The 25,161-nt window shown below is 36.4% G+C and overlaps 1 protein-coding gene across 1 annotated transcript in view; it reads left to right on the top strand.

Annotated features, from left to right (window-relative positions):
- Nucleotides 1-10,109: 10,109 nt before the first annotated feature.
- Nucleotides 10,110-25,161, top strand: part of LOC125659467 (hexokinase-2-like) — a 33,415-nt gene continuing 18,363 nt past the window's right edge. Inside the window, exon 1 of the mRNA XM_048891145.2 lies at nt 10,110-10,333. Coding sequence (XP_048747102.1) covers nt 10,250-10,333 — 84 coding nt within the window. The 5' untranslated portion in view covers nt 10,110-10,249. The remainder of the gene's footprint in view (nt 10,334-25,161) is intronic.

The raw sequence follows: 25,161 nt of genomic DNA, 5'->3' as shown, positions 1-25,161 counted from the left end.
TCTCTTGTTTTTGTCATTCTTTCTTGGCATGTGAGAGGAGAACTAAGGTCAGTGGTAACCGTTTTATTACCTTGGCAGAACCAGATTGAAAGCAACAACTCCTAGTGTCTGGTCATGTTTGTGACATAAATGAATACATGCAGTTCTAGAAATGTGCGATCCGCATTCATTTTATTATAGCAGACCAAGCTTCACTTGTAATTAATTGACTAATTATATGTTGGGACTTGTTTTTAACAGAAATTTATAAAATGTAGATCAATAATTTATATCAAAAACGCTATGCATGGTCATATTTTTATAGAGGGGATCACTTTTTGTGTGGTCTAAGTAAGTTCGGACTTAAATATTACGGAGGCTGGATTTGCATAATTTACGTAAAGGGTATTGTGTTCCGGCTGAAACCCGAAAATGGTAATTTTGGTTCCGGATTTTATTGTAATTTTGGTTTCGGCCTTGGCTTCAATCTGTTAACTTTATCATTCTTGGGGATTAGTCATCTTAAAATTGGTTAGTGGCGGATTTAAGGGGGGGGGGGGCGCAGCCGGCGCGCGCCCCCACTAAAATTATCAAATTTAAGAAATCGTGGCATCTTGTTTAGAAAAATGTAAAGGATAAAAGAAGCAATAATTTCTTCCGCTTTCGGAGAAATAAATGACCAAATACTTTGATTTATCAAATTACATTTATTGGGAGAACTGAAGTTTTTTTTTCCTCAAAAACCCTTAAAATTTGCGTCATTTTATTAATTTCATCTTATCAAAAAATTATAATAAATAGTAAAAAAGGACTACATATGAGATATTTCAAGCACCATAAAATCCAGGAGCTTCCAGGGACTCGCCCCATGAGCCACCAACAAAGGCTTCGCCCTGGACCCATTAGAGGCCTCAAGACGGCCCCATAGCCCCTGCCTAAAAAATTGCGCCCCCTCTAACTGCGATTCCTGGATCCGCCCCTGTTGGTATCCATTTGTATAATATATTGGTGGGATTTTATTTGTTAAACTGGTCAGTCTGATTAAAATCGAACCTTCAATCTCGCTTCCCCCAACGAGGGGACATAGAAAAAAAGGGGAGTGGGGTGATATTGAAGGTCTTGTTTTAATCAGACTGTTAAACTGCCGTACGCAGAATGCTACGGTTGACCTTTGATAATCCGGTGTGACACTTCGTTTGCTTGTATTTGGTGTGCCGGTTTTAGAAAACCAGCGAGTTGTCGCCGCTTTGTGAACAAGAATATCAGTAAAACGGTTGAAATAAAGATTTATTTATTTTTTACTAGTCTAAGGTATATGTTCTGGGTGACGTTGACCTTTTCAAAATGACCTTGGTCCAAAAGTTCCTGTCTCGGGGAATATTTGTGATCAATATCTGATGAACGGTTTAGGAGATGGGAACTTTTATACAAAAAAAAAATGTTGAAATGAGGAACCTATATATGTTCTGAGTGACCTCTCCAAGACCTGGGTCCAAAAGTCCTCGTCTCAAGGAACATGCAAAATGTTCAATAACGTCAAAAGATAACGATACATAAAAAGTGCGAATGATCGGATTTAGTGCTTAAACAGAATCCATGTTTATTTTGTATGTGTCTATCATATATTCATTCTTTCATGGAATATGGTACAAACGGTGTGTATATATTCCGGCATTTCATTTTGATTTCTATAACATCAAAATGGTGTATTAAAGTAAACTACTGACAACTATACACACTTCAGAATTATATCGCACAAGTTTTGATGTTCTGTGATTTCTTCTAAATATGCCACGGAGTTCAGGTAGAATACACATTTCTGAATGTTCTGATTATAATTACCTGTGTGTCGGCAGCTAGTCACCTAGATGTATCCCGGTGTCACACTTATTCCATGATTAGGACAGTATGTGGGAATCTTGTTTTACTTCAAATTACGGTGTGTGTGTGTGTGTGTGACTACATGTTTGGTAGGTTGAGAGTCGTATATCACAACCACCAAAGTAAGCACGTTTCACCCCCTGTTTACAAAAACATCTCAGTACGAATTTTTTAATACCCGGTTGTCGACAGTTTTTTGCTTTTGTAAACACAGAACCTGCTCTAATGATATTAGTCTTTAGTGCATAACCAAATGAAAGAAACAAAATCCCATATACTGATTGATTGTATATTGTTTAACGTCCCTCTCGAGAATATCTCGCTTACATGGAGACGTCGCCATTACCGATGAAGGGCTGCAAAATTTAAGCCTGTGATCGGCGCTTACGGCCTTTGAGTAGGGAGGGATCTTTATCGTGCCTCACCTGCTGTGACACGGGACCTCAGTTTTTGCGGTCTCATAAGTATGCATTTAGATTTTATACAATATCAGCAAACTTACACATAAATACTATATACTAAGTTTTGCCCCACGCTAATACCGAAACCCCTACACCATAGTCGCCTCTTACTACAAGCAAGGGGTACTGAGGATCTATTCTAACCCGGATTCCCACTTGATTAAAATCCCATATAAGGAATGTTAGTAATTTACATTTAATATTTCTAAAGTTTTAAAAGATTTAAAAGTGTGTGCCCGGAACCAAAATGATGGCTGGAACTTAAATTATAATCTGCAAATAACGTGCCATTGGCTGGGTGTAGTATGTTGTATACGTGCCATTGGCTGGGTGTTGTATACGTGCCATTGGCTGGGTGTAGTATGTTGTATACGTGCCATTGGCTGGGTGTAGTATGTTGTATACGTGCCATTGGCTGGGTGTAGTATGTTGTATACGTGCCATTGGCTGGGTGTAGTATGTTGTATACGTGCCATTGGCTGGGTGTAGTATGTTGTATACGTGCCATTGGCTGGGTGTTGTATACGTGCCATTGGCTGGGTGTGGTATGTTGTATATACGTGTCATTGACTGGGTGTAGTATGTTGTATACTTGTCATTGGCTGGGTGTAGTATGTTGTATACGTGCCATTGGCTGGGTGTTGTATACGTGCCATTGGCTGGGTGTAGTATGTTATATACGTGTCATTGGCTGGGTGTGGTATGTTGTATATACGTGTCATTGGCTGGGTGTAGTATGTTGTATACGCGGCCTATTCAGTATTACACTGTTCGGTCTCGTTCCAAATTCATGATAATCTTTTTTTTTGGGGGGGGGGGGGGGGGGTCATAAGTTGTTAATTAAGTTAGAATTTTAGGTGACCTGTTACAGTTGGTCTGCGCCCGGCGTCGTTCGTCGTCCGTTAACAACTTCTTCCCAGAAACTACTGGACCAATCTTGACCAAATTTGGTATGTAGCATCTGTAGGTGAAGGAGACCGGAAATTGTAAATTTCATGACCTCCCATCTCAAGGGGCCTTAATTTTATGGTAAAAACTGTAAAATTTATATATTTCTTTTAAAATCTTCTTTGCTCCTGGGCATCTAGCAGAGAAAGTGAGTATCCTGTATAGTAATGATGAGCAAGGAAGCCTTTAGCAAAATTGTAAATTTCACGGTTCCCGGGGTAGAGGCTCTGACCCCAGGGTGGGGCCAAACTTACTATATAGTGTTTATGTGTGAATCCCTTAAATGACACCCTCTTTAGTGTTATTGATACTAAATTTAAACTAAATGTATATTTAGAAAGAACAGGTAGTCTTTTATCAAAATTGTAAATTTTATTATCCATGGTGTAGGGGTTTCGGTATTAGCGTGGGGCCAAACTTAGTATATAGTATTTATGTGTAAGTTTGCTGATATTGTATAAAATCTAAATGCTACTTATGAATAGCAGAAAAGGATGTACAAAAAATGGTGTATTTCCCAACCCAGGGTTGGATCCAGATTAGTCACATCTTTTTATATCAATACACCTATTATATTATGTAGTGCCTCACATCAATGTATGCGAGGACAGTTAAGTTTTAAGAAGATATCATGATTCATACTGTTGTTGAACATTAGAATTTAGCTTAGATATTCAGAACAGGGTATTTTATCTATATTTCATAGCCCTTGGGAGTGGCGATACGTTTGCACTAGTACTCAGGTGATCGATAAGGCCTGTGGGCCTCTTGTTGGTTGTAGATTTTCCCTTAAATTTTAAATATACAATTAAATTATGTTCACCAAAAGGTGGGCAATTTCTTCCGCCCGAGAGTTGGACTGATCCACCTACACGAAGTATTGGGCCATTCGAATCGCGACACAACCCTGTCAAAATAATCACTGCGTACAACTTCGGGAACGTTGCTTCCGCAACCAATATATAGAAAGTCTATTCCGCATGTTGACACGACAAGTGTAATCGGTCAATAAGGGATTGCTTACTCCTGGGCACTTGATCCCACCTCTGGTGTGTCCAGGGGTCCGTGTTTGCCCTACTCTTGACTTTGTATAGGACTTATGAGATTGATCGCAGTTCGTTATCTTCACCTTTTTTTTTTTTTTTTTATTCCCAACTAAATTGGTATAAAATGTTACAAGCGTTCTGTAGAGTATTTATAACAAAATTACAATTGTCATTTCTATTAATAGTGGTGTTAGAATACATGTACATATAATACCGTATAGCGGTATTTTTTTTTTTTTTTTTTTTTTTTTTTGACGGGTGATGAATTTGGTTAATTTTAGCGGCTAGATAGCTTTCCGCCAAATTTTACTCGCCAAACATGCACCTAATTGCAACTTCGATATTTGCAAGAGAGATAACTCTTCCTTGTCCGCCAAAATTTATTCCGCTAAAATTACTAGCATACCATTGAGCCAGCAAATGACCAAATTTAAGACCGCGGCGGAAAAAAACCTCTATATGGTAGATGAATATTCTGATACAAGCTACGGTATTTGAATATCCAAATCTTGACTTGACTTCGCGGACGAAGATTTTACAAAGGGGGCTGTCCACGCCTATTGCAGGCGCGCTGATGGCTGACAAGACCGATACGGGACAGGTTCAGCCGCAGTGGCTGCAGTCATAGATCTGGACTGGTCCTGATGTAGCTATTGAGTCTGTTCTATTCTTCCTCCTGTGGCATTTCTCTCTCAGGATCTTACTGCGTGAGTCCTCGGCAGCAAAAATAGACCACTTGTAGTGGTCAATATTGCAGGTACCAAGGGACTTCATCAAGGAGTCTTTATAACGTTTCGTCGGTGCTCCTCTGTAGCGGTGGTCAGTGGAGAGTTCGTCGTACAGGACTATCATTGACAGGCGGTGGTCCTCCATTCTGGAGACGTGCCCTATCCAACGTAGCTGCGGCTTCAGCAACATGGCCTCGATGCTGGTGATCTCCGCATGTTCGATAACCTCGACATTGGTCACATAGTCGTTCAAGGAGATTTTGAGGATGGTGCGGGGACAGTATTATTCTCAAAACCTTCCTGATGGGAGCGCTGTCCCCACACCATCCTCAAAATCTCGCCGATGGAAGCGCTCCGGTAATCGTAGATGATGGCGATAGGTGACCCACGACTCAGAGCCGTACAGGAGTGTGGTGAGTATTACGGCTTTGTAGACGCTAATCCCGGTGTTCTCCTCCAGGTGCTTCTTGATCTAGACTCGTTTGTATGGCCTGCTGAAGACGCTGTTTGCTTTTGCCAGTCTGTTGTCAATTTCCCTGTCGATCTTGGCGTCTGATGTGATAGTACGGGTACGTGAAATGACGAACTGTCTTCAGCTCAGTCTCGCCAATGAAGATGTGCGGAGAACAGTACTCTTCTCGGGGGCAGGCTGGTGGAGGACTTCCCTTTTTCCGACTAATCTCAAGTCCGAAGAGCTGGGCGGCCTCTGCAAAGCGAGATGTTAGGCACTTCAGGGTTCTTTCGGAATGGGCAACGAGGGCAGCGTCGTCGGCAAATAGGAGGTCTCTTAGCATCTGTTCGACAGTCTTTGTGTGGGCCTACAGTCTTCTGAGGTTGAACAGACTGCCATCAAGGTGGTAGTGGATGTAAACTGCGTCATCGTCGTTGTTGAAGTTTTTTGTGACTTGCTTAAGCATCATACTAAAGAAAATGCTGAACAAAGTCGGTGCCAGGACACATCCCCTTTTCACGCCGTTGATGATGGGGAAGGGTTCAGATAGGTCATTGTACAGTCTGACCGGGCCACACTGGTCTTCATGCAGTTGGGTTACCATGCAAAGAAATTGTGGGGGGGGTGGGGTGGGGTGGGGGGGGGGACTGCCGAAGTGTTCCATGATCAGCCATAGTCCCTTTCTGCTCACCGTATCGAACGCTTTGGTCAGATCAACAAACGTTACATATAGTCCTTTGTTTTGTCCCTGGCATCTTTCTTGAAGCTGCCTGGGGACATAGACCATGTCTGTTGTGCCCCTCTTTGCCCTGAAACCACATTGGGTTTCTGGCAGGTGGTCTTCTGCGATGGTAGGTATCAACCTGTTCGGTAGTTGGAGTAATCTGACTTTTCATCCTTATTTTTGTACAAGGTTACGATGATTGCGTCACGGAGGTCTCTTGGAAGTTTGAACCATTTATCCAAATAGTATAGTCGTAAATGGCCAGTTTTGTCTGAGTTCATAAACTGATACAATATGTGTATGTATATTTAGTTTACATGTGTCTTAGCTCAAATGAGCTGAAAGTTCAAGTGAGCTTTTCTGATTAGTCTGTCTGTTCGTCTGAGTAGACGCTTCCCATGACTGTCACACTAATGTAGTCATTCTGAGTAGAGACTTCCCATGACTGTCACACTAATGTAGTCATTCTAAGTAGACGCTTCCCATGACTGTTATACTAAGGTAGTCATTCTGAGTAGAGACTTCCCATGACTAATACGAGTCTATACCAGTAGAGCTACAGCCCCCAGAGACTAAATCGGGGGGGGGGGGGGGGGGGGGGGGGGGGGGGGGACAGGAGTCGGACCAGAGTAGGATTTCAACCCGGGACCTCTGATTCTGTAGGCAGATGCTTTATTAGTTCAAATACCTAGTCATCAATGTTCAAAACGGCCAGATTGCTCTCTCTCTCTCTCTCTCTCTCTCTCTCCACTGACGGACCAGGCTGGGAATCGGATACCTGGTCTCTGATTTTCTAGGCAGGTGCTATACACTCGAGTTATCTGGCCTCTGGAGTTCGAGCTGATCTGACCGTTATACACACATTTAATCATGAGTATTTCACCTGTGTGTACGTTACATGATTTGTAGTAGTGTTAATTCATGTCAATAATTGATTTATTTCCAGTGTGAATAAAATATGCAAGTTGCAAAACATGAACTTTTATTGGATTCCATAATCAGTGGCGGATTTCAGGGGGGTTGGGGGAGTTGGCGCAGCCGGCGCCCTCCCCCCTAAAATTTTCTTCAAATCTAAGGTAAATCGTGGTATCTTGTTTAGTAAATTGTACTAAACAATAAAAGAAGCAATAATTTCTTCCACTCCCGAAGAAATAAATGACAAAATGTTTTGATTTTTTGAATTACATTATTGGGAGAACTTAATTTTTTCCCCAAACCCCTTAAAATTTGCGTCATTTTATTAATTTCACTTTATTAAAAATGATAGAAAATAGTACAAATGACAAAATGGAGACATATTTCAAGCCCTGTAAAATCCAGGAGCTTCCGGGGGCCCCCACCAGGCTGTCCCCAGACCCCCTGCCTCATAAAGTGGCACCCCCTTTATCGCAATTCCTGGATCCGCCCCTGATAATGGTCTTCCGTTTCGTATGATTAAACCATGCATGCAGTTGTTGTTCATGGTCTGTTGATTTCATTTTGGTTGGCTGGGCTTGGTGTCAAAGGTTATATGTCATGGTTTTTTAAGTTATGATAGGTTTTTAGATACTCAGTTGTATTCACCAGCACAGTGTCCAAGGGTGGTTTTCTTTGCATATCTTTTCACAACTTTTATCCGACTTCAGGTAAGAAACTGAATCTTAACATATCAAATAGTGTGAATGTGTTAATGAATAAAAGGAGTGAAATGACGTATCTTATTTCATATTTAACAAAGGAGTAAAATAGAATGAATATTTTATACAGGTTCCTTGACAATCAGTAATCTTAATATTGATATTATGGCTCTGGTACCATATATCTGGTAAGATCTGTGTTCTGTATGTATTTTTGTGATGTCTAGTGTATTTATCATATGATTTATTTTGTGTGTGTATGTGTTGAATGTGCACTTTATCATATATACAAATGTAGTTTGCATAAATGATAAGATTTGTCATATCTAAGAGCATTATGGAACTGATACGGTCCATCTCCCCTTCCAACGTTTACAATTTGCACGTGCTCCTTCTTTGTATATACTTTCTCAGACACCGGCTTCTTCAAACAATGTTTGCTGCTAACCGATGGACAGTATCAGCCAACCCGAAAGACCATATCAACGGAGAAGCGAATTTCATTTATAAGTGACAATCTTCACAGGAGCACGAGATGCTCGCCCATAAATATTATTATACAACCGTTTTTCGTTTCATTTCGCTAGATTTCGGCTCGTTTTACTTCGTTTCGTTTCGTTTGGTGTTAACTTCGTTTCACATTTTACACTGAGGTACCCGGGTGTGAAACCAATTCTCCAAGCAGCGTGCCTGCTAAACCGCGCGACCATCTAGATAAGTAAAAACAAAAAAGAGAGTTCATTGCTACTTCCGTGCTTTATATAAAATAGTTTAAATGCAACATGCATATTGTATGTGCGTGGAATAACTGTTTTCCATTTCCGCGCGACCATCTAGATAAAAAGAGTTCATTGCTACTTCCGTGCTTTATATAAAATAGTTTAAATGCAACATGCATATTGTATATGTGCGTGGAATAACTGTTTTCCATTTCCATTCTCAATGACCGTGTACCGTGGAGTACTTTGCTCACTTCAACAGTACTTCGTGATTCCTTCAAGACTCGGCTACAAAACTAATAGGCAAATTTTCAACTGTAGATATACTAGTTTTTAATGTTTTTCAAAAATTTAACTTAAGCACACCCTAACGTGACAGAAAAGTAAACCTGATCACGGAGTCCATTGACTGGTAGAAGAAGTAGAAGAAGCGTATAACAGCATGGCGAGAATTCCATCGTCATCGAAAGCAAGTTTTTTTTTTTACGTACCTAGATGGTCGAGCGGTAGATAGCGCGTTGGTTACATGCTGCAAGGAGATTTGGTTCCGCAGGTCGTGAGTTTAACCCCAGGTAGGGGCGGAAATGGGTATCCAAATAAAACACTTAGTGAAATTTCCTGTGCTTTATTCGAATTGCATCTACTTCTTCACTTAGGACAGAACTCAGTTTGGAAATGTATTCAATCTGATTAAAATCAGATCCAGATTCATTGATCCGCTCACGTAGATCGCTACTGATCCGATCACGTAGATCGCAACACTAGGATCTGGCATAGAAGGTCACGTTCGCATGACCTTTCCTTGGAATTAATATTCATGTGAATTATCAGCCAATCAGATTGAGCCATACAGACGATGATGACTATTCTTAAATAGGTCAATTTTTAATTTTCTATCCAAGAATTTTTTGATTGTTTCCTCTCCATCGAGATTTTTCAATGTCTGGGAAAAAAAAAAAAAAAAAAAAAAAACAAAAAACCCACAGCATACAAATATGGTTTACATAGCATGTTTTGACAAGTGTGTAGTCTCCAAACATGCAGCAATCTTGCATCTATAACGTAAATATTGACGCAGGGGATTATGGGAATCTATGTTCGCTGGCAGAATCTGACAGCGTGAATTTGATTGGCTTAACGAAAGGTCATGCAGACGTGACCCTCTATGATATTGTTTGACCATTAAAACTCACTACTTTAAATAAAGAAAGCCTGCAAATTCTTTATGGATTCCTTTTTGCAGTCAGCGTTGAAAATAATAGCAGGTCCTATGTGATGGGTCACTATTTCGTTGTCAAGGTCACATGGCTTGGTTACATTTATCAGTTTCTATAGAGTTTTGTTGAATGAACAATGATTTTGACTTTTCTGGAAACAAGTAGAAACTGTACAAAATCCCTCACAATTTAGAATTAAGTGTAATTTTACTACGGATAAAGTCTGATATTATAATTATGATCCCAGTATGTAGGCCTAGGCCTACATCTAACCGAGTATGGGAGTGGATCTAATCGGCAGACCTCTATTTCTAGAAATTACGTAAGATCCTGATTTTTATTTGCATATTTAAACCAGTGAACAGCGTTGTTTCGGAAAAATACACGTCAAAGGTTTAACCCCTATAAATAACAAGGTTTATTGCACTTCCGGTCTGAGATTGTGCCGCTACTCCCGAACCTTTTGATTGTTTGTAGGGATGTCTCACGAGAGAAAAGGTTCCAAAGGGAAGAAACCGGCATCCAAAAGAGATTTTTTCAAGCAACCAATTGATAAACATTCGGTAAGTGCGGGATAATCTGTGCCACATAGACCTTGTCTAGGACGACGTGAGATACAACACTCCTCTATGTTTTTCCTATTTTACAGCATAGGGTATTGATTTCCATTTGTACATAGGTAATGTGCTCGAGTCGATTAAATAATAATCAACCAGTCTAGTTTGGATTGGTTCTAGTGCATAATTCTGTACTACAACTATTGCATATGATAAAATGTATATTTTTCAATACTTATTAAGTAACTTAAAAAATATATGATCTACTGTATAGTTTCCAAACTCACATTGCACGTAGAGGAGAATGGGGACAGATTATTGCATAATTATGTTTTTAGTCATGAAAATTTATCAGTTGAATGATCAATATACAAAGTCTGACCAGTGGAATGTATGCCTTCATTTAATTCACCACCACGTTAGTCACTGCTTTAGATTTTTAAATGTTTAGATTTTTAAAAATAGTTTTGCTCTCAGTCATGAGAGGTTGAAAAATTCCTTATTTTAAACAACATATTGGATCTCCACCAAGATCATAGGTGTAGCTTGGGTTCGAATATTACCGAGGCAGGGGGTCTGGGGGGGCTGTGCCCCCTAGAAGCTATGTTAACAACGTAAAAGGTGGTGTTTTTTTTTTACCGAGGCAGCTGCCTCGGTTGCCTCAATGGAAGCTACGCCACTGAAGATGATTTTTAAATTGCAAGAAGTCTTGGGGGAAATGCAATTTCATCTTTTGGTACATTTACAATTGATTGACAATATAGGGAGTTTTTAGCCCTGTGAGTTCTTTTCGGATATATCTCAAAATGAACTTGATTTATTATTCCAGGGCAAACTGAATGTATAACAAATAGCTTTAGACATGAAGACTGAATTTAGGGAAATTCAAAATTTAAGGGAAGTTTTTCATGTTACTCTTTGGTAATAATCCTCCTTTGTATTTATAAAACTTGATAATTTAATAATTTCTTGAGAATGTCCCCCCCCCCCCCCCCCCCTTCAACCCAACTATCTTATGGCATTTGTTTATTTCATCCATGCAGTCTGTATATTTTACAGGTGTGTTCATTCTAGACACATTTAATTTGATTCTTGTAAATGCATTTCTCAGTGACCAAATTGTCAAATTGTATTGCATGAAATATACATTATGGTGTAAAAATAGTTTCTGTTGCCAAGGTTTTTCAAGACATGTTACTTTTGAGATATCCATAATTCCCACCAGCTTTAAACTCTGGGATCAAAACTCTGCCTTGTGCAACAAAGAGGTTTCTAGATCTATACATGTGGATATCCTGTTGTAAGGTACTAATCTGAAAGATGTTTCTTTTAGCAATCTTATTACTAAACAATTATGTAACTGTAATGAGGATATGTGCATTTTAATTACATTGTCAAGCTTTGTTGATTAAATCATGATTTATTCCTTCAGTTTGTGAACCATATACAAGATTTGTTAGACAAACTTTAGTTCCAAAACATTTAGCAATAACAACAGGGAGTTTGCAAAGTGTTTTGTTTAAAAAAGGTGTAAAATTACTATTATTGTAATCATGTGTATCTATGAAAAGTCAGGTTTTGTTGAATTTTTTTGCTTAAAGGTAAAGATCCAAAGCTTTAAGTTGCCTACACATTTGAATTGAATTCATCCACAAAGTAACTAGCATGTGAACTTGGTAGAAATGTGATTTAAACATATTTTGTGTTAAACAGGCATATCAATGATATACCATTTGCTCCAGCACGAGATCCCCAAAATGTTTTTTAAATATCAATCAACTGTCACACTATCGCTCCATCTTTAGTTAGAAAAAACAGGATCAGAGCGTATGGCATAAAGCCACATATATATGAAAAGTGGATTTAAATCCCCTCCTAAAAAAAGGCAATTTTGAATGAAATTTGACAATATAGGAATGATGATGCTGTTCATGATGACAAATATTGACATGAAGAGTGTGTCGTGATGAGAAACATTAGTAGTCGTATTCTTTTGGATGATTTGTAGGTCATTAAGCAGTATTTGGCAGGTTACCTGGGAGGATGTGATAATTCACACATCTAATAAGACCGACAGACAAATCTATCTAAAATCTAAAATTTGTCTGGTCTATAGTGAGATGAATATTTTAAGATTGATTTGTCTATGGAGTGAATTAGTGCAGTCTTCAAGACAGCTGCACATTTTTTGTCTATAGATTCCATTGTTCAATTATTATTTGTCTCCACTACTTATACAGGGCAGGCTTTAGGAAATATACAGGAATAAACAGTGCTGTTAATGATTTATGCATATTCAAAATTAAGGAATAAATCTGTTTCAAGTCATGAAAGAAATAAAATAAAAGAGTACAATGAAAATTAAGGCTATTGTACCGGTAGTTGGTGTGTAGTAAATCAGTCAGGTTTTATAGAACTTGAAATTGTCTATCGTACAGAAAAGTAAGTTTCACACACTGCATTCTCGTATACAGTATACCAATCAGGAAAATATTGGTGTAATCTATGATTCAGCAAATTTAAGAAAACTAAACAGGTTACAACTTACACCAAAGACTTGTTTAATACATTGATCTGTACAAAGACTTGTTTAATACATTGATCTCTACCAAGACTTGTTTAATACATTGATTTCTACCAAGACTTGTTTAATACATTGATCTCTACCAAGACTTGTTTAATACATTGATCTCTACCAAGACTTGTTTAATACACGACTTGAGTAATGGTTTGGACAATTCACATGTTCAATCCCTCTGTACAGCTTCAGTTTAAAACCACCCATGCATATCGATTGTAGGGATGTTTCAAAGCTCTGGAATATTTTATATGTAGAAAGACGTATATTTATGCCCCCCTTCAAAGAAGAGGGACATATTGGTTTGCACCTGTCGGTCAGTCGGTAGACCACGTGTTGTCCGCTCAATATCTTGAGAACCATTCACTTGATCATAATGATATTTCATATGTGGGTTGGTTATGAAAAGAAGAGGACCCCTATTGTTTTTCAGGTCAAAAGGTTAAAGGTCAAGGGTCAATCTACTCTGGACATAGGAATATACAATCCACTCAATATCTTGAGAACCCTTTGCTTGACAGACATCAAACTTGGTACACTGGAACATCTTCAGGAGTTGATGACCCCTATTGATTTTTAGGTCACATGGTCAATCCACTCTTGACATAGGAAGATATTGTCTGCTCAATATTTTGATTTGATGATACTACTCTCAATTAAATGATCTGTGTGTGTATAACCCTTTTCAATTTTGCACCATGGGGGGCATATGTGTTTTACAAACATCTCTTGTTGCATTTAGCGATTACAAAAATAACAAATATCTTGCTATCACAAACACTATTATTGGCGAACATTTACAACCTGATAATATTTTTCTGCTTTTGAAAGTTTCTGTTTTCTATCTTTCTATCCTACTTTGATACTGTGGGGATCCGGGTTAGAATAGGTCCTCAGTGCCCCTTGCTTGTCGTAAGAGATGACTATATGAGGCAGTCCTTTGGATGAGACCATAAACACTGAGGTCCTGTGTCACAGCAGGTGTGGCATGATACAGATCCCTCTCTGTTCAGAGGCTGCAAGTGCCGAGCATAGGCCTAAATTTTGCAGCCCTTCACCGGCACTGGTGACGTCTCCATATGAGTGAAAAATTCTCGAGCAGGATGTTAAACAATATTCAATCAATCAACCATGGATTATAACTTGTAATGGAAAAACATTACAAACCCATACTTGCCTCAAAGATTAATTATTTGTAACTTTTGAGTTAAAGTCATTAGAAATTGGTCAACATCACAAGTAGAAATAAAGTTCATATCACAACTTTGTAATGGACAGACATTAGAAGCTCATGTTGGGTTTTAAGGTTGCTTTTTACCAAACAATATGCATTACCTGAGTCAAGTCTTGTTCAAGGTTGCTACTAATGAAAACAGTTTAATGATTGATAGTATATTATTTATTGTCTCACCTGAGAGAATTTTTCACTCATATGGAGATGTCAACATTACCAGTGAAGGGCTGCAAAATTTAAAGGGGAAGGCAACCCAAAAAATGTTTACATGATAAATGATAGGATTAATAATATATTATGATATATATTATGATAAAAGTGTCATACTATTCAGTTGATATACAGCCTAGATAAGCTTAGGTACTAATTTGAAAATGTTAAAAAATGAAATTCCCACCATCTATAGAGGCTGCCATGATGTGGAACTCTTTTGTATTCAAGACCACAACAATCAAATAATTTGACTTCACACTATCTGTTCTGGTTTTGATGAGATTCAAAGATCAAAGATGTGCATGTGGTAGATTTTGCGAATAAATAGGTTGATGCCCTCCTGTCAAGCAGTTAATTACACTAATGCAAAGGGAAGATGTGAAAAAAGTTTTTTTCTCTCGAAATTCCTGACCTAACTTAGTCATCTGAAAATAAAAGACTATGTAAACTCTGTCAAAATGCTTCAAGATTTTGAAAATTGAGAGGACCTGTATGTTGAAAATTTGTCTGTCTTATTTACCATTTTATTTTGAAAATATTCTGCCAAATGTCAGATGTACAAATATTATTTATAATTGTATAAACACAAATGAGGTAACTCCTACCTCAATACCAAAGTGGAATGTAGAGTTATCTCCCCATGGTGTCAATGATATATGCATAAAGGATGTTTTCAAAGTTTGTTTTAAAACTACATCAGATTCCTCTGTACAGTGGCTATACAGTATTGACTTCTTCACAGAATTCTTCCTGTCGGCTACTATCTCAAAAAAATTCAAATCAAAACATCAGATGTTTGTAACTTTTGTAAAAAAGAAACAGAAACTATTAAACATATCTTTGTGAGTTGTAATGAGGTATTGGATCTTTGGAGAACTTTAAGTTTGCATATTTACAGGACTACTTCAAAAAGGATTGGTTTTAATTTTAAAAATATAATTTTAGGAGAATTACCACTTACTAAAGACAACATGAAAATTAACTTTATTATTTTGTATACTAAACAGTATATTTTCAATACCTCATTACAAGGTAAAACACTAAACATTTTAGGTCTTTTGAACCATTTGAAAATAAAATACAGTATTGAAAGGTGTATATCTATTTACAATTCCAATCAATTATCTTTTGAAAAACAATGGAATTTGTGGAACAATATATTTGAACCCACTGAATAGTATATTTTTTATTGCATTTCTTGTATAAATTAATATTTTTTTGATACTATTATAGCAACCTCAATAATTTTGTTGTTGTTGTATAATTTCAGTTAATTTTGAAATGTATGAGTGGAGTATGAATGGTTGGTATGAGTAATTATATATCCATTGTACATCTTACCTATAAAAGTATATAATATGATGCACTTAATTTCTATACGGCTCCAAACTTAACTGTTCGTGACTTGTCATGTTTACAGTGCTGCTGATGAAATAAACTGGAACCGACGTTATGACATCATAAATTAAACTTCAATGGCTGCTCTCTTAGCGGCAGGTAATTTGTAATATATGATAGATTAATATTGATTTAATCGTAAAGAAAGGATTTTTGTTTATGTCATTTACGATACCAGTATAAGTAATAGTTTTTTCATAAAAGCAATAATATGGTTAGGATTGATTTTCCTTTAAAGGGACTGGTTCACGATTTTTGATAAAAATATTTTCCAGTTTTGATGTTAAACATTAGAAATATAACTGATTTATTGTTGACAGCCAAAATTTTGACCTTCTGAATGCAAGAATGAGAGCTATATTTTAGCCTTAAATATGTGTTATGTAAACAAAGACTCGAGTCTTTTTATGTAAACAAACAAACAAGTGAAATATTGATTTTGAAATATAATGCATCTTAATTTTGCATGGTCACAAATTTTGACTTGTAGATGACACATTTCATCCCAAAAATGCTTGAAATGTGAAAGATATAATAATACTTGGATCGATATCCATTTGAAAATTTCGTAAACAATAGCATACCGCAATCTTTGTTTACAAAACAAATAATAATCTCTCTATAATGAGCTTCTGTGATGATATATAACCTTAATTTTCATGTGAAATCTTTCAAACACATTAGACAGTAGATTTTGATCATTAAAAGGGAAAAACAATGTTGGGTAAAATCGTGAATCAGTCCCTTTAAGGTAGTACTCTACATCGTCATAATGGCTGACTTCCTTTAAAAACATGGATGAAAAAATCGTTATCAGCAATATTTGACTTTTCTTTTTCCAGTGAAATACCTAGCCGAGTAGCTCAGTAGGTTAGAATACCGACTGCTGAACTGTAGGTCGCAGGTTCGAGTCCAGCAGGGGTTTTAAATTTTTTTCAGATTACCTTCTACTAAAACTGTATTTTTTGACAAAATAAAGTAAATTTGAAAATTTTCAACTTCAAAATATTGTTGTACATATCCTCCACTTTTCATCTACATCAAATTTCTCTGGTGTAGCATACCTCCTTAAAATAATTTACACAAGATAAGAGAGAACTTGATTATTTCCCCTGACTGCCTTACTGTATTGGATTTTTTGGCATGGATCTCAGATACTGTACCAACATGTGAGGTGTTTCCATTCACTTTGTAAATTTACACTAGCTTTATTGGAAGAAGTTTTGATGTAATTAAACTGTACATATATTGCCTTGTTACATGTCATATTAAGTGTAAAAGTGTATAATATGTTTGTAAAGTCCAGTATTGATATCATTGGAAACTCACAGTACCGACCATGGGTTTCCAGAGGTGAAGCAAAATCATGGAAGATTAAATCTCTTTCTGAGTCAGATATCAGAGAGGCTGCTCTTGTATCATAATTGAAGAGCTCATACATGTAAATCAGGTGTTACTGCATGTATGTCCATCATATTAATTTTTATGCATTGAAATAAAAAGCATTTGTGTCCAATGATAAATCAGTTAGTCAGGTGAAAAAAATTCCAAGTTTACCATCTAGTCAAAGTGAAATTTAATTTCCATAATCATTTTTGAAACGAGAAAACTTTATTGACGGAAATTTGGCTGCAACGTCCCGATACCCAGGCGCACTTCCTGATTTTATTTTGAAGCTGAATCGGTCCTTCACTATGAGTTACTCTGGCAGATTAAGGGTATTGTTGACATTTTAGATCATTAGATAATGTTAGATCATGTCCTATTGTATTTTAAAAGGTGCTTTCATGTCTTAAGAAATGAAAATAACTTTTGTTATTTTTGAAATTATTAAAAAATGCATGTAGAAATTTGCAGTTTTAATAAATTTAATTTTATTTAATGATGGCTTTTGATATATATAATCATGTTTTACTATTCTATGATGTAGACCCTTTGTTATTCATGCTTATCTTCCCTAAAAATCTCTTGGCGGCCAATAATGAAGTAATGCAAATACCAGTAAAAGGCCTCCTAGATTGTTTACAAGTACATAAAGGCTTTGTTCTGTAAAAATTATTTGCACTAAATCCAAGAGGACAAGATTTTCATTATAAAAATTCCACTTTGAAGTGAGAGGTAAAATGGTAGGGTAATGTATCCCATATTTACATATTGCTCAAAATAAATATAAAGTGTTCATGTGATGAATTTATGTTGTATGGTATTAACTATAGTTTGAGTTACTTCCCTTACCTTTATTAGCACTCTGTCTTGCACATGCATCACCTGAAGAAAGAGAGAAAGTTTGGTATAGACTTTTAAATTTTTTCTTCTTCATTTAGATAGGTTTTATTTGTTGTGTATATAGATAAATGGTTTTTTGTTTTTTTTTTACTTCATACTTGTTAAGCCAGTTGTTTGATTTTGAATTACATGGGTTTTATATTTGATAGTGACCTTTTAAAGCAATCTTTAAGGATATTAATTATGTTTCAAGTAGATGACTAACGCTGCAAACGTGATAGACAGCACGAGATGAATAAAAGTTTTTTTACTTGCAGGGTAAATCTAATTCATCAAACATGTTTCAGTGTTATCTGGCAAGCGTGTGCATTTGTAATGAAAGAACTACATTGAATCCCATGTTCTGGTACCTGTCCAGGTAAATATTCCCCCTGGGGTTTAAATACCTGCACACATATTAGACTACTGTAGAGGTTGCTTTAACTTACAGACTGTGCCAAACGTGTACTCTCCCAAATTGCCCATAATATTTATTAATTTTTAAGTAAGGGATACAAGACGAAGATGGTCTGTTATGTCAGATACGGGACTGGCACGGTCCCATATCTGACATAATAGACCATCTTTGTCTTGTATCCCTTACTTAAAACATTGTTCTATCTAAAACAGTATTTCTCATAATATTGGCCTGCTCTTAATAATACTGGACTATGTTCAGTACAGTATGAAAAATAAAGTACTGTTAAGACAAAGAACTGACGTCACAACAATGTTTTAAATCTGCATATATTCAACATTTGTAAAATCTTTCAATTAAAAAGAAAAAATTTACACATAAGATAGGTATTGTTCATTTTATTGAAGACATTTTAACAGCAGCTCTTCTTTGAAGTATCAAGCACCTTAGATACTATAAACAGTGTACTGGATGTCAATTTTACAATGCTGATTTATAATTAAAATGCAAATTAGTATATGCAGTGGCCAATGTAGAAAACTACAGACACTGTAGCAGATTGGGGGTACATCCATGGGTCTGCTACATGCAGTATAGATCTACAGACATCAGAAGATTGGGGTACATCCATGGGTCTGTTACAACAGTGGGTCCAGGCATAAAGGTTACTAATGGCCAAGTGGTGTGTCATGACCCTGAAACAAGGTTATCTAGTCAAGGTCACTGGGTAGAACTAAGCCATAACTTTGAAATGGAGAAAATTAGAACCTCATCCTTAGCACAAAGTTTGTTTATGGTCAGTTAGTGAATCATGTCCTCTTGCAGTTGATAAACCTATCTTTGGGGAAAATTTGAGTGAAATCCAAGCAGCAGTTTTTTTTTTTATACCCCACGCAATGAAGTTGCGGAGGGCATTATAATGTTTTTGACCTGTCAGTCCCTATTTTGTCAGCGCAACTCCTCTGAGACCGCACAACAGAATTTCATGAAACTTTAGTTAATAAGGACACATTGTGTAGATGTGCATAATTCCTAGAAAATTCTGATTCAATAATTTTTCTGGGAGTTATGCCCCCATTGAACTTAGAAGTTTGAGCCTGTCTATCCTATTCTTGCAGTAATGCATAGCATTACCATTCATTAGGCCAATTAGAATTAATTGATAGATTATTATCCCCGCCTGCCCCTCAAAAAGGGTCCACCCCAATTTTTTTATTTTCGCCAAAACTATGATTTGAAACAAATTTGCTTCCCAGTGACATGAGTGAATGATTAAAGTCACAGAATGTTGGTTTTAATATCTCCTACCAAGGATTCTTTGAATGTTAACTTGATTAACACTTTGTGGGATGCCTTTTCTTATTAATCTTTTTTTCTCGGGAAATAAAGATTAAGAAATAAAATCCTCCCACCCGCCCCATATTTTTTTGTGTGACCGTGGATGATACTAATTAAGTTGAATTGGCCTTATGTGAGGCAGCATCAAGCAATGTTGGAGCGTGGGGTATGAGAGCTTGCTCACTTCTGCTTTCCTTCATTATGTAATCTTGTACATACTCGAGTAAACATGTATAAACTCAAACATAAAAAAAACATTCACATCCTTGGCAGACATAAAAGAAGACAGTGGGGTGTGACAATGAAAATAATGCTATCTACATGTAATATCAGATTTCAAACCCAAATACATCGTTGCAAGCCACGGCTGAAAAGTACGCTTTCACGTGAAAAGGGAGAGGAGCTTACTTTTCACTAGTGGCTTGCGACGATGACCCAAATATTACATATATATACTAATGATATGCACATTTTTGAACCAATATGAATTGAGATGAGCATAATGATTGAATCACAAGAAAATCAATATCATGGTTAACCATTTTATTTCCGCAATGGAAAAGGAATTGCTACAGGTCAAAGGTCACAAAACCATTTATGGTTATGATATGCTGAGATGCGAGTCAGTAGATTGGTTGTCTGAACAATATGACAAAAGAACCTTCAATCTGATATTAAGGTAATTTGTAACATTTCTGACACTTTTTTCTAAAATTCTATTTCGATTTCCTCTATATGAAGACTTGTTGCATGATTTCTGGAATAGGTTTAAACTTTATAGTGTAGTAATATTTCCATACTTCGAATGTCGGCCTGGTCAGCTCAGTGTTTAGATCTATTAATGCAAGAGTATTATGATTTGATTCCTGATTGATCCAATGATGTTTCTCCCTTTATAATGATAACTTCACAATGTCCAAATATATACAGCCTTTTGTAATGCAGAAGAACTGAGGCCAAAAATAAAAATTGATTTGTTTGATGTACTCCGACCGACCCGTCAAATTTGCTCCTACACGATCATTTTTTTCCAGCAATTTCAAATTTGTTTTTGTTTTTTCTTCGGTTCCCTTGAAAAATTGAAAATTTCATGACGTTCAAAAAAAAAAACCCTACCGACCGACCCACCTTGAAAAATGTGGGTCGGAGTACATCAAACAAAAATATTTTTAATGATGGCCTGACGCTACATTTTTAGCTGAGTTGCAACGGAAGTTGAACTCGGTTATTGGTTTGGTGATGCGGGCGGGCGTCGACAATTGGTTTCTGGATGATAACTGAAAAATTTACTATCTAATCAAATGAAACTTGGAGATATTGTTGGGTACCAGGTAAGGAAGACCCCTATTAATTTTGGAGAAAAATGGACAAAGGTCAAGGTCACGGTGACCGAAAATAAAATGAAAATTTCAGAAAAATTTGGTTTCCGGATGATAACTCAGAAAGTTTAAATCCGAATCAAATGATACTTAAAGATATTGTTATGTACCAGGTAAGGAAGACCCCTATTGATTTTGGAGAAATAGGTCAAAGGTCAAGGTCACAGTGTCCAAAAATAGATTTAAAATTCCCAAAATGTTTGGTTTCAGGAGGATAACTTGAAAATTTTTAATTTGAATCAAATGAAACTTGGATATATTGTTGGATACCAGCAAAGCAAGGCCCCTATTGATTTTGGAGAAAAAAGGTCAAGGTCACAGTGACCGAAAATAGATTGAAAACTTCAGACAAATATGGTTTCTGGACAGTAACTCAAAAAGTTAAACTCCAAACTCCTTTTAAAAATGTATGCACAAGAATTTATTACATTATTTCCAACAATTAGTTCTTCACAATTATAAATATGCCACATCATTCCTGACTTTAAAATGTATCCCATGCAGCTCGGTTCATGCACCCCTGGGTACATATATTGATTTTTATACGCCCGTCTTTAGACGGGACATATTATGGTATGGCGTTCATGTCCGTCCGTCTGTCCGTCCATCTGTTAGCTTTTTCGTGTCCGACCCGTAACTTAAATACTACAAGGCCTAGAATCATCAAACTTTGTCTGTAGATACATCTTGGGTAGAATGTTTGTCGCACATTAAAACCAGGTCACTGTGACTTTTCATTAAGAAGATATCCGTCTGTCCGTCCGTCTGTTAGCTTTTTCGTGTCCGACCCGTAACTTAAATACTACAAGGCTTAGAATCATCAAACTTTGTCTGTAGATACATCTTGGGTAGAAGGTGTGTCGCACATTAAAACCAGGTCACTGTGACTTTTCATTAAGAAGATATGGCCATATATGGCAAAAACTTGTCTGGCTCATAATTTGAAAACTAGAAGACCTAGAATCACCAAAATTGGTCAACTAATGCATCTTAGGTAGGAGGTGTGTCGCATCCTACTTTAAGGTCACTGTGACATTTAATTAAGGTGATATGAAAAAAAATGTTTTGATGGATACAATCTATACTGTTAACAATATGTGACGGGCGTATCATGTGCCGTGGCGGTGCACTTTATTATTACTACAACTATAGGAACCAAAATATGCAAACTGATACTAATATGAATCGGGTAATATTTCCCAACTAGAAACAAGATAGGATGCAAGTGAATTATACCGAAAATGTCAAGAAAATTTGTATATCATTGAGAAATGTTGCATATATCTTTATCATATGCAGGTCAAAAGTTGCTGAAATTCAGTATTATGCTTACAACCAATTTTTAAATAGCAGATGACCCTTTCAGGTTAGGAGGTTTAAGGTCATTAAGGATTTCTATGCATTCAGCAATTGTCAAAACTAGTTTACTTCTAACTTAGTAAGAGAGACCTTTATCAGAACATTATCAGACTACTAGAGAAGAGAGTTGATTGTACTATGGTTGTTTTTCTACATTGATTTTTCAATGTCAGAATTTGAAGGTCATGGGTCTTTGCATACATGCACTGGTTTTTATCTGATTCATGGAGAACCTTGACATTTATATACAGTTATCAAAATTCATTGAGCCAGGTTTATCATAATGACTTGTAGGTGACCCTTATTGATTTTTTTAGTTAGAATTGGTCAGAGGTTCCTGATTTGTGTAATTTAATACATACATTTGAGAAACAATTTGTATGTAATTATAGTATGATAGAGTTCATGCTCAGGGAGACAAAAGTTGGAATTGTTTGTCGATGTAACTGACGATCAGCTCTTGCGGACACATAATTCGTGTCCAATGTGCACTCTGTTACCTCTCAGTCCCAAATCCGTTACAAGGGCCGAACAAAATTCGTGTAAATTATCAAATCATTTAAGTCACATATTAGCCCTTTGTAAAATGAACAACTCCAAACATTATTATGGTCAAACTGATATTTGAAACTATTTCATACTCTTCTAGAAAGTCTACACATTTAGAAGAAAAATGCATGTATTTATTTTTGTCATAAACTGTTTGAAGACTTAATTGTCAAAAGTATTAAGTAAAAGTTGCATTAAAACTTTACAAGATAATGGAACTTTGTGACTGTCATACATGTGATTTATGTCATGTGCTTCCCAAAGAAGCTGAGACTAAATATCTACCTTGTAGGTCCACATTCTCCTCAATCTGTAGGAAACTTCTGATATCAGCAAGTCTGTAAAAATAAAAATCTACAAACTTCAAGGTAAAATGCTGACAATAATATGTGGAAATATTTCATGCCAAAGAGCAATTGTGTAAGTGGGCTGGTCCATTAATTTTGTAAACCAGCACGATTACCTCGAAACAAATTCATTGTCAAAATAAGAAAACAAATTTTTTAACCCACAGAGGGATTTGACTGAAATTTAACCAGTTCTAGTTTGGCCCAAAGTCCACCCTTACCCTTTCATTGAAATCTATTGATAACTCATTATAAAAATGTGGTGGACAGCAGGTAGAAAAATAAGCTCAGGTTGAATACCGGTACATAACCTCCCTCTAACATTGTTGACAGAGCAGTAAATTTCCATTATTTATGTGCATGCCAAATGAGCAAATAAAACATGTGATTTACAGTAGATAAGCTTGAATATTCTCTCTCTCTCTCTCTCTCTCTCTCTCTCTCTCTCTCTAGAATATCACACTCTAATGTTGATCTCAGACCTGGGATTGGCCCAGAGTTGATCTCCGCCTGAGCCCGTAGGGCTAGAATCAGGGATCAAAATATACATAATACATGGATATTATAGACAAAAAATCTTTTTCTACAGAACCCAACATCAAGACCATGTAGCTCTAATATTGTTGTATATTATACATTCCAATATTGTGTGGATCCTGTGATTAACTGGGGTGGGGTCATAATATGAGGACAACATTTTTGTGGGGATAAAGAAGGTAGAAAATCTTTTATAAATCTTCTGATGGGAAGAACTGCAGGGCCAGTGTGACTCGGGTGAGCATTGTGGTCCGTGGTCCTCATGTTTTGAGGGATGACCATTTAGAAGAAATGAGCATGGCATTGGTTTGGAACAACAGATTGATTGATTGATTATATATTGTGTAAAGTCCCACTCGAGAATCTTCCACTCTTATGGAGACGTTGGAACAACAGAAGCTATTAATTTCTTGGAGATGGTTTTATAGTAACATCACATTCAACACTTCGATGTGTGGTGCTTATAGGTTCATGACTATTATAGCCCTTCAAGCTCAGGACCCAATCACACAAATGTTAGGTTGACAGCTTGCTACAAAATTTTTTTTTCAAAAGGGATGATGATAACTAAATTCATGTTTTTATAAGTAAAATGAATTCAATTTACTATTTGGAATGTAATAAATTCATTCCCAAGATTTTACATTGGGGAAAATTTGTATAGAGTTATGGGGGGGGGGGTTAATATAGAAAATTTACAAGGCTTACTCTTATTTTTTAGCAATTTTTTGTACTCATTACAACTAATCTAAGCTAAAAAGTGTATCAACCCTTGCATCTATTTTTTTTATCAAGTGTCTTGACTTGCAATGAACTCCTAGTTAGTCATTCTTATAATATTACTTTCCTGTTAACTGTCAGTTAGACTTATAGTAAATACATTTAACTTGTGCCACTGGGTCAGGGAAATACATGTTAACTTCATAATCAAAACCAATAGTTTGCAAATTAAAAAAAAAAAAAAAAAGAGCAAAAAAAAAAAAAAATCTTGAAATCTGTGCAAGTACATTGCATGTTTTTTGTTCATGCACTTAGAGTTTTAAGTTGAGTACATTCACAAACAAAAGGTCGGTACATGTAGACCTACAATCACAGAATCAAAATAAGTATATAAGCTTTTGTACATATAAATTAGACACATATTAGATCAAAAAATGGTGTTGGCATTGTATTGATTTTGTATGGTTAACTGCCAATTCAATAATCACCAAAGAATTAC

This window comes from Ostrea edulis, chromosome 9, assembly GCF_947568905.1.
Source record: "Ostrea edulis chromosome 9, xbOstEdul1.1, whole genome shotgun sequence".
In the NCBI taxonomy this organism is placed as follows: Eukaryota; Metazoa; Mollusca; class Bivalvia; order Ostreida; family Ostreidae; genus Ostrea; species Ostrea edulis.
This window is presented reverse-complemented; position numbering and strand designations above follow the sequence as displayed.